The 11,461-nt window shown below is 38.1% G+C and overlaps 1 protein-coding gene across 1 annotated transcript; it reads left to right on the top strand.

Moving 5' to 3' along the window:
• The first annotated feature begins 2,412 nt into the window (after window positions 1-2,412).
• Window positions 2,413-4,053, top strand: LOC112048376 (probable flavin-containing monoamine oxidase A). The gene has a single exon (XM_052882041.1). The coding sequence runs from the start codon at window positions 2,413-2,415 to the stop codon at window positions 4,051-4,053; it is 1,641 nt and encodes a 546-aa protein (XP_052738001.1).
• Window positions 4,054-11,461: the final 7,408 nt, after the last annotated feature.

Below are 11,461 nucleotides of genomic sequence, written 5' to 3' on the forward strand. Positions count from 1 at the left end.
AGATGTCCTGGAACCGAGTCTTGGGTGAAATATGAAGCTTCTCTTTCTTCCAAGAATTTTTTACTAAAAGGGAATTTGGTGTAATACTCGTACATCCTGTCTTTCAGATGACATGTTAAACCGTCGCTCCCGTTACCGTGTTTTATCATTACCATTTGATACAACAATACTACAACGTTAAGCCAGCTTACTTATGGTTTACGTTGACCCTTTTATGCACACCCATAAATGCGGCATAACTTTAGCACTAAGCTAATAGTAATATAATAATTAAGCTTGGCGGTACTGTTTTTTTCCAGACAAGCAACGTTAAGAATCGAACACAAAACTACCGAAGACAGAATTCCTAAATAAAGTCTACTTAAAACTGTAATTCATTATAGTCATAATGAGCATCACCTTCGAAGTATCGCTTTTTACTTACGTATAAATGTAGAAGCGTTACTTATAAGCTTAGAAAATATAAAATTTAACGATTGGGTAATGGCAAAATAAATCACGTTTTGTAATTCAAATTTTACAATCATCACTTGTATTACCTAACGTATGTTTTTCTCATTAATCACACAGTTTAATTTGAACCTACATAACCCAAAGCATAATACGGCTTCTATATGTTTGATATCCGATTGTCTGACAATGTGTGTCTAACAGCCAGTTTCTTCATGTAAAGCTAAAGTAACAGTAAAAGTAGCAAGTAGTAAAGAAGACTTTATTTTTTAGTGAATAAGACCGTCACTTTTGATTTATGACGTTACTTTGACTGTTACTTGCGATGAAGACACTGGCCGTAAGTTATTTATTTCTTCAATATAAGGATCCGTTTCAAATCCCACTTCAGTTGGGTATAATGTCTGGTGTAATGTCTAAGAATATTGTGCAATCACTAATTAGCAAACATCCAAATGTCCTAACGAGTATTTGCACTTTCTAACCGTGCCGTGTTTGGCAATGGAGCCGCGGCCGCCCAGTGGCGTACGTGCGCCGGCGCACGTCTAGCACCAGGTTCAATTCCCGGCTAGCGATTTATTAAGACTCTTATCATTTGCAATTAATATTTTATTGCCAAGACGTTTATAGTGCAAATAGAGTCGAGTTGCATTGATCGGCGCACGCCTTGCATCGCTCCGCCGCGTGAACTCGACGCGCGAGCTCTTAAGCCTATGCTTGAGATGTGCAGCTGCAGTGATTATGGTTATCATTTGAATTGATTTGCTTTATCATGCTGTGTACTACATTTTATAGGTACTATTACCAGCAGGCTAATTCACTAACTTACCAGACCAGACATATGCTAGTTAACATATTATTCGATACTAGCAGACGTCGCGTGGTTCTCGTTCCCGAAGAAATACGGGGCTAATATATAGCCCATTGGCCTTCCTCAATAAATGGGCTATCTAACAATTTTAATAAGAATTTTTCAAATCGGGCTCACACGCTCTCCTAGGTTCGAGTCCTGGGTCAGGCTATCCAATACTGAGCTTTTCTTTCTTCTAACAACTTCAGGAAAATTTCTCAGCCTGGAGTTCTGTAGCTGCGTCAGGAGAAGATACGACAATAGTCCAGCGGGCGGGTATCGAACCCATGGCCTGGCTCATGGTCATGTTGACCCTGGCCACTATACCGTGAAGCTATAAAGGAGGTCATGAGAATGGTATGACCGTAAGTGTACCCATGGTAATGACCCTGGACTCGACGCAGACGTATCGGGGTCACAGTTATGACGTAGCGATTACGTAGTAACGCGGTATAGTATGCTCCAAACATCGAGTCCGCTCTGACATTGCAACATTCCGATTATATAGTTGCGTTACCAATGTGAGTTGTGAAAATCCATAAAAAAATTAAAGTGATAAAATTCGTCATTTTTAGGGTTCCGTAGTACTTTGAGGAACCCTTATAGCTTCGCCATGTCCTTCTGTCTGTCCGTCCGTCTGTCCGCGGTATAGTGCAGAGACTAGGTATATTTTCTACTAGAAACTGTAATTTAACATAAGTAAGTTTTACATTAAAAATGTAAATAAAGTCGTACCTTGTAATCCTGACAAAAACGGTTCCAGCTAAACGGTTGTATATGGATACATAAAAATTTCACAAAAGTGGGATATGTAAAGAAATTTTATGGAAAACTGTAACAACTAGGTAGTAATAGGTGTCAAAGATTTAAAGAGTAATAGTTGTCTACTAAACACGCACTTCGCCGATTTTTATTTTTAATTTTTGAATAGATCTGGTAAAAACCATTTTAATTTGTTTTTAAACGTCTAACGTCAATCAACAGTAATAGAAAATATCTGTCATTATTGATTATGTAAGAATGTAAAAAATATGTATTTAATGTTTAAATTCAAATTTTTGAATGAATTACGAGCAAGCCACTGCATTATATTTTGTACATTTTGTACAGATATGTCAGGGAACACAAGAAGGTCATCGTGGAGCGAAAGTTCTACCAACCATATCAAAGCAGATGTGATCATACTAGGCTGCAGTCTTCCAGGATTTGTAACAGCACATAAACTGAAAAAGAAATTCGGTGATACAATGGATATCGTGGTACTTGACCTAACTGGTAAAGAAGTAGGTGGCTCCAAGTGCAACGTAGCCTTTGTGGATGAAGATGAGGAAGAAGATAAAGAGAATGCGTATAAGAACACTGCTCAGAAAGTTTTAGACACTGTTGGAAGGCGCTATATAACTGTTTATGCCAAAGAATTTAAAATTCCTCTTCCTAAAGCGATAATGACTCCAGATAAAGTTAAATCACCCTTGAACAAACTATTCGAATACAGTACTGGTGGTATCGTTGATTGTACACAGGATTTCCATGATTTTGACTATCTCAACATTTTCGAAAGCTTTGAATTGAATCGATATCAAACGCTATTGGATCAAAGTATGAGAAATCTTTTTCAATCATATAGTATCGACAACGTGTCTGAACGAAAGCAGCTGATATATTTCGATCAAACAACGATGGAGAAGCATATATGCAACGAGTTAATATTCTCAAATTCTAAAGATATTATGAGGAATATGGTGCGTTTAGTATGTGGTGCTCCTGCCAATGTAGTATCTGTCCTTTTCTACTTACATCAATGTTATAGAACAAGCAGTACAAGAAATCATTTGGACGGCGATAATATTAAGATGCGGGAAAAACTCCTGGGGCATTGCAGAAAACGTATCGCTAACAAACTACAGAAGAGCTTGGCTAATATTACAATGCCAGCTAAATCAATAAGTAAAATAAGCACATACTCAAATGAACAAGTTATATTGAAAACTTTGAAAGGAGATCAAAATTACGTTTGCAATCTGTTGGCAATGGCGATCAAGCCCGATGAACTTCGTAATATCGAGGTTGAAGCTCGACTGCTTTATAATAACGAAATTGCCATAACTTCAGAAATGAAAAAGGGCAAAAGCAAAAAGTTTCTAATACAATACGAAGAAAGTTTTTGGAAGCGGTTTGGTTACAGCGGCGATATTTTGAGTGTGCGAGGACCTATACTTTGGGCGACAGAGCGTCCAGACCTATCTTTGACTGGTAGCCTCGAAAAGTATGCAGCATTGATAGGTTTTTTGAGAGTCAAAGAGAACGACGATGATGATTCAAAAGAGGCTGTTATAAAGCAGTTGGTAAGACTATTTGGTGAAGATGCCGCAACACCAGTCAGCTACAGAGAAACCGAAATAGCCGATGTGTACATACCCAGATGTGGAGATTACATTGGTTTACGGCTTTTAACCGGTAAAACTAAACCCAGTTTTCTCGAGTGGGGTGCTTTGGACGTGTTTGCTGACGGGGACTTGGCAGCTGCATTGGAAGCTGGTCACACGACTTATCTCCACCTGATGAGATGCTTACGTCCCCAAGCTCAAACGTATGAGGACGTCAGTATAGCGGACTGGCCCACGATGTTGAATGGCAATCCATTTAAAATATGGTTTGCACAAGTTACATTAAAACGCAGTGTTAATTTAATGTTCTATACTGCTGCAGCATATATTGGTATGCGAGTAATACAAAATTACATGCGGAAATAAGGTTTTAAAAGATAAAAAAATGTTCTAATAATGTTCGATAATAATTAGGTATGTTGTAAAGTTTTTGCGATACTTTCTTTACTCCCTGTTGAATAGTACCTGCAATCCTTCGTGTCCAAAAATATACCAGAATTTGCTGAAGTCTGGTTGGGTCGAAGCGGAAGCCTATTAATAAAAAACTATTTAATTTAAATCGGTTTAGTCACAGCACAAAACATTAAATACCCTAACTGTCTGTACTATTGCAATTCAAAGATGCGTAGATTATTTTTGCGATATTTAAAAATAGTCCCCTATTTTTTTATTTTACTTTATTTCTGTTAATTTAATTGAATGATCATGTTAAAATTATCTGTTAATAGAATAATAATGTTGAATATATAAAAACATTAATTATATTTATTAGAAAAAATATTTTGATTAAAAATAAAAATAAAACTCATTTCAGAATTGTATTGATAATTGACTTTAAAATAAATAAATTATGCAGTCAAGTGTCGTATCGACAACGCTGGGACAGCCATGAACGTGCCCTATTATAGGATAGTTATACATGCAGAGCGAAGACGACCTTTAGGTGGACCAAGGATATCAATTGGGTCAAGTTCAATCACTCTATAAGTTGATAGCTACGAGGAAGGCATTCATGGAGTTTACAAGTCAATGAATACTTCTACATGATCGACTAAATGACTATAAATCAGTCAATTTTGTTATAAGCATCTAACTTAAAGATTTAAAAAGGTATGTATAAATATTTAATATCTATTGAAGTACACTTCTATGGACCTCACATATTTATAAAAATCAATATAGACCAATTTAATATAGCCACAGAAAACATATGTACAAGATTTATCTTCGAATAAATAATCAGGTTGTAATGATGCGATTAATTGCCTTATACGTTAGTTAAGCTATTTGTGTCAACAAGTACGATTGCTATTTTATTTTGTAAGGCGCTGCATTATAGTTGTAAAAGGTAAGGATAAGTTACGAGAAAGGTATACGTAGTCTTGTACTTCTGTTTCCTGTGACGTAGTTTACTTACCTAAATGTATCTGGCATCGGAATAGCATGGTGGAATAAAGTTCCATATCCCCGTCTTTTATTGGTGTGAAAATCTCCTTTGATATGGTTGGCTAAAAAAATCATCATTATCAGCCGATGGACTCCAAAAGCCATCCAGGTCACTGGATGCGGTTTGCTCGTATAGTGTTATCGGTCGAGAGGGGGTCCGCCAGCACTGCGCTTTCAGGGTCACCATTCCAGCACCTAGGGACTCTAGGGACACCAACAACCGGCTCTACGAACCTTCATCATCATCATTAACATTAACATTAACAGCCGATGGAAGTCCACAGCTGGATATAGGCTGTTTGCATGGCGGGCATTCCAAACAAAGCGGTCTCGAACCGCCAGCATAAAGCGACTCCCTGCAACCCGCTTGATATCCTCAGTCCATCTAGTGGGGAGTCAACAGACACTGTGCTTTTCGGTGCGAGGTCGTCATTCCAGGATCTTGAGATCCTAACGTCTATCGGCTCAGTACAACCCTTAGTGAACCTTACTTATAAAGAATTTTAGTATACATAATAGTAGAACTAAAAGTGTCCAGCCAATTCATCGGTACGTTAAATCATGCAGATGATCTATCTTGCTTTTTTGCTATGACCGAATCAATTTTATTTGAATGGTCCAACTGGAAACTATGGTAGAAATGTACCTATAACCTTCGAACGCCGGAACTATAGTTTTTGGGTAAAAAACGAAGTAATCGTGAATGAGGAAGAGGAAACTTATTGTTTTCTATCACTGCGCACCGCTGCGCTCGCCGGGCAAAAACACGTTATTATTTACTTGGATGAGTTTACTCGACTGTCGCAGATTATCCGGACATACTCACATGTTTCCGGGTATATTTTTTTGGAAATTTTCCAAAAAGGCGATCGCATACTCGATAATCATCATCATCATCATCATCATCAGCCGATAGAGGTATATTGCTGAACATTAAGCTAAGCCTCTCTTAAAGACTTTCAAACAACCCCGTTTCGAGTCGCCTAAATCTAACAGCTACCGCTTGATATCTTCAGTCCATCTCCATTATCATCATATAACTTAGAGTAACACGAAAATTTGAATCATAATATCAATAGGTCAAACATTGACTTACAAATTATTCATGAACTTATTAGAAACATGGCTCGTGGGAGGCTTCGGCCGTGGTTAGTTACTGTCCTACTGGCAAAGACGATTTAGCGTTTCGGTAGATGTCGTGTAGATACCGTAAGGGATGTGAGTTTTCATTCTACTCCTAACAGGTTAACCTGCTTCCATCTTAGATTGTATCATCACTTATCATCAGCTGAGATTGTAGTCAAAGGCTAACTTGTATATGTATAAAAAAAAATATTTTTGAACTGCTCCTAGCCTATGTCGCTACGGATTTCGAGGTCCTAGGTATGAGTCAGAACAGGACCTAGAGAAAGAAAAAGAATTTCCAAGGAGTTGGTGACGCTATATATCCTTTACCTTGGAGAGTAGTTATGTTAAGCCACCGGCGCCGGTCATAATCATATCATCAACATTTACACCCTACCACCTCTCTGCTATTTAAGGTTTCTAATGGTAGATATAGGAGATGTATTTTCCACCACGTTGCCATCTGCAGGGTCAATCAACCGGTACCTAGTACCTAATAAACATGAATAGGTAACAAACCCAGTCACATTTGGCTATTAACAACTTTTATGTCTTTTTGAAACTAACAGAAAAAAAATTAACTGGTGCGTAAATTAACACTGTGTTGATACGCCTATTATATATACAATATACACAAAAAGAAACCTTCAGCGTGTCTGTCTGTCTGTTCGCGATAAACCCGAAAATACTGAGCGGAAAATCCGTGAGAAAACCACAATTTTCCTAAAAAAGGTATTTCCCAAAGAAAGATTCAGGTATATAATTATTAATAATAAATATAATTATATTAAAGTTAGTTAAGTTAAGCGTCGAAAAATTCAAGCTGCCTGGTAGCTTTATCAAAAACGCTAATTGCTTCCTAAATGATGAATTTTTCTATTTTATCGATCTACAAAATATAGATAGGTATCCTTTCAGGATAATCTTTATACTCCAGAGGCAAAAACTTCGTTTGTCAACAGCTTTTTGTGATTGGTTGCTTGCGTGACTATCTAAGCGAAGATTGACTGGGTCTGCTAGTTTACTACGTTCTAATATCTGAAAAGAAATGGCCACGTACAATAAAACTTTAGTAATTCGCGGACGAAGTCACGGGCGTGCGCTAGTTATTATTAATGACATCGATCACGCCAGCGTGCGGTAACGATGAAAATATTATCACACAAAATGTAAATGGTTTTGTGGGTCACACTCACTGCCCACTGTATGGCCGCAGCATAAGAATGGCGGGTTGCGTAATATATCGCTTTCCTTCGCTCCACTTGTGTTGATTGTATTGTTTAATGAAACGAAGCCAAGAACTCAATAGCTATTGAGGCTCTGTTAGCATAAGTACATATTAAAAAAATAATTACTTACATATTTTTAGGGCAACTAAATATATAATAAATAAAGAAAGAAAGAAAATAAATTTATTCAAATTTAAAAGTTACAAACAGTATCCTTTTCTAAAGACAGCATGACTGTCTGTAACCCTTAAAAAAGAAAGGGTGTACAGCTCAGCATATGCCGTGTACTATATACAAGCATACACACGCGCTGATTTTCAGCTGAGACCCGTGTAAATAAGTAAATTAACTCTATACAAATATTTTTAGCGGAAGCTTCTAAAGTGGATTTAAAAAATAAGCAAACCAATGTTGAACAAAGGTTTTGATTCTTCACTGAAGGCGACCGTACGACGAGCGCTTTATATCGCAAGTCGCTACCACCAACCGATCACTACCCCTCTCTAACTCCCTACTCTTTATGGAAACAAGTCGCGCCACCTAGCGTCGGCACGAGCCAACACGAGATCGAGCGGCGTCATATCCGTCTCAGACTACTATTTCCTACAATACGAGTATTACAAGTTGGACGTCGCGCCGTTTCAATTGTTGGTGATCTGGTCGGAACTGGGCGCCCCCAACGATCCTGGGGATCTTCCAGAGCCTTCCAACGGCTCCAATGTTTGATGTCTTCGGTCCATCTAGTGGGGGTCGAACAACACTGTGCTTCCATTGCGGTGTTACCATTTTAACACCTTGGTACCCCAACGCCCGTTGGTTCAATGCTCATCGAACTATATGTTCCGTCTATTGCCACTTCAGCTTTGCGATGTCGGTAACAATACTTCGAGCAATGCTGGTCCGCGCGCTGAGTGACTCCATAATTATCCTAGTCCTAGAGTCGCAGACTTCGGTGAAACCAGGAAATTGCAGCGGAAAAACGGTCCAGGGCCTGTAGCCATGTGGCACGGCGATTCTTTTTCTAAAAACGCTAACGCTTAGAAAATTAAGAAATGTATAGAATGACATATTGTGATCATATTGTGATCAAGTTATCAATCGGATCTGTCATTCCTTATGAACCGTTTACGTTTACCTTCCATTCCGTTGTACTTATGAATTAATGGATATCAATAGCTAAGAAGCGTACATAATATGTAAAAATTGTGAAAGTTGTGAAAATCTTTTAATAACTAAACATTAACCAAATTTATCAATGTTATTAAATGTAAGCATGAATTTAATGTATTAGCGATTGATTTTCCTTAATAAATAAATTCCCATACATTTCGTTTGTTTTCGTAGCGTTAGCGTATGTAGAAAGAGAATCGACGTCAAGGCCAACGATTTACGTAAACTGAGTAAAGTTACAAATCGAATCTATTCTAAGGTGAACCAAATGCAACAAAACATGGCAAATAGTTACGAGTAGCTATCTGCAGGCTATAATGGTTGATAAAAGGCATGCGATTATTATGTGCATTGTATTTTAATATAATTTTCCGTGACACCATTGTTATGTGGGATCGGTTTTCTGATAGCTGACAACGACACGGGTACGATACGATTTGTTTTAAAAATACTTCTCGCTTGGTTTAGACAGGTGAAGAAAGGTGATTGTAAATGTGATCTTTATAGTTAATCGCAAAATGTTTGGAATTGTCGTAAGCGGTCGTGAGATGAAAATGCATTTTTGTTGTTTTGAAAAAAGCTACATATATCTTTAAACCATACAAGGAATGTGCATAATAGAAGTGAGACTACTAATTAATACAAATTTTAACTAGTTTTCTATAGTTTTTTTGGAAAATGGTGAACGAAGGTTGTATTGTTCCGACGGCACTTTTGAAAATTGCTACGGAGACCGGCAAGCACATCTGCGGTGACATGTCTGGGTATGTGACATTTTCATGGACATATCTAAGTCAAAAAGCTTTTGACGGTCTCCATAGGTATCTATATATATAAAAGAAAGTCGTGTTAGTTACTCCACTTATAACTCAAGAACGGCTGAACCGATTTAGCTGAAAATTGGCAGGGAGGTAGTTTGGCACCAGGAGAAGGACATAGGATACTTTTAATAAAATAAATAATAAATAAATAAATAAATAAAATAAAATAAAAGTCGGGTTTTCCTTCCTGACGCTATAACTTCAGAACGCACGAACCGATTTCCACGGTTTTGCATTCGTTGAAAAGGTCTCGGGCTCCGTGAGGTTTATAGCAAAGAAAATTCAGGAAAGATTTCAACGTAGGGTAGGGGTAGGGTAGGGGTAGGGTCAGGGGAGGGTAGGGGTAGGGTAGGGTAGGGGTAGGGTAGGGGTAGGGTAGGGGTAGGGTAGGGGTAGGGTAGGGGTAGGGTAGGGGTAGGGTAGGGGTAGGGTAGAGGTATGGTAGGGGTAGGTTAGGGTAGAGGTAGGGTAGGGTAGGGGTAGGGTAGGAGTAGGGTAGGAGTAGGGTAGGGGTAGGGTAGGGGTAGGGTAGGGGTAGGGTAGGGGTAGGGTAGGGGTAGGGTAGGGGTAGGGTAGGGGTAGGGTAGGGGTAGGGTAGGGGTAGGGTAGAGGTAGGATAGGCGTAGGGTAGGGGTAGGGTAGGAGTAGGGTAGGGGTAGGGTAGAGGTAGTTGAAAGTTTACATCGAGTTTCACGCGGACGAAGTCGCGGGCGTCCGCTAGTTTATTATAAAAATCAAATCAATTGAGAAATGTCATCTACCTATCCACCAGTAGGCACCGGATGACATTTATGTTACATAGAATCTCAATTTCGTACATGTCACCTAGCAGACATCAAAGATCGTGAATTAGTCTGCTGGTGGATATCATACAGTAGGTAGATGACATTTCTCAATTGATTTGATGTTTATTTTTAACCGACTTCCAAAAAGAGGAGGTTCTACGGTCGGCTGTATGTATGTTTTTTTTTAAGAATATCCAGCGATATTTCCACCGCCTTCAAACTGATCAGAAGGTAGCACATAGGTACGATGTTATTTTTTGCTTTTTAGTTTTGGTTAATTTTATGTTGGTTAAATTTTTTTATTTAAATATTTTAATAGGTTGATAACATAGACCAAAAAAGTGAATAGGCCGGCTGCTCTGTAGAATTGCCTTTGAGCAGTGAGTGGATCTCTTCAAATGATTGTCACGGTGCTTTAGTAATTTCCAGTTAAACACAATCTATTTAATGCTTCATTAGGTCACTAACTACAGCATTTAAATTTAAAATAAAAGGCAAGTTTCAATGGTTGAGACTTCGCTATTTTCAATGGCAATATGGAATAATGCTTTGTTATATCGACTTCAAATAAATAAAACCTTTTTAAAAACAAACTTTTATTTGAATGCACTAAAATGAAAAAAAACATTTTTAGACTTAATACTGATGTACCAACAACGCTGATATTCTGCCAGATCCTATTAAGGGAAGAACAGAACATAGAAACTTAGAAGAAGCTTATTATAAACTTAATATGAAAGAAAATAGAGAAGGCAGTGTTAAATAACTCGTATTTTTTTTAATGAATGTTTGCCATAGTTTTTATAATATGACCAATATTCCCACTCCCCTCCACAACTAATCAAGAAAGACTGTGCTAGGTAATCAAGAAAGACTGTGCTTGGAGTGGGTACGACAATAGACCAACGGGGTGAAGATTAAACCACCACCCCTCGGTGATAAGTCCAAAGGCTCTTACCGTTGAGCTATTGAGGCTTATTACATTGTAGACAATATTCAGGTAGTGTTTAAACTTTCGTTATTTACTAAGCAACTACATGAAATTAAGACAATTATGCACATTTGTTCACCTCAGTATTGATCCGCTAATGCCCTGTCTCTAGTAAAAAATATCGTTGTCTAATAAGGTACGTCAATACTACAGGTGTTTCTGTTACTGGGTATCTTAAATCAGAGCACGTCGTCTAAAGGTTAGATG

This window comes from Bicyclus anynana, chromosome 1, assembly GCF_947172395.1.
Source record: "Bicyclus anynana chromosome 1, ilBicAnyn1.1, whole genome shotgun sequence".
Taxonomy (NCBI): Eukaryota; Metazoa; Arthropoda; class Insecta; order Lepidoptera; family Nymphalidae; genus Bicyclus; species Bicyclus anynana.

Bases quoted from the DNA above. Each gene is read 5' to 3' on its own strand.
- LOC112048376 (XM_052882041.1), top strand. From the start codon at position 2,413: ATGTCAGGGAACACAAGAAGGTCATCGTGGAGCGAAAGTTCTACCAAC.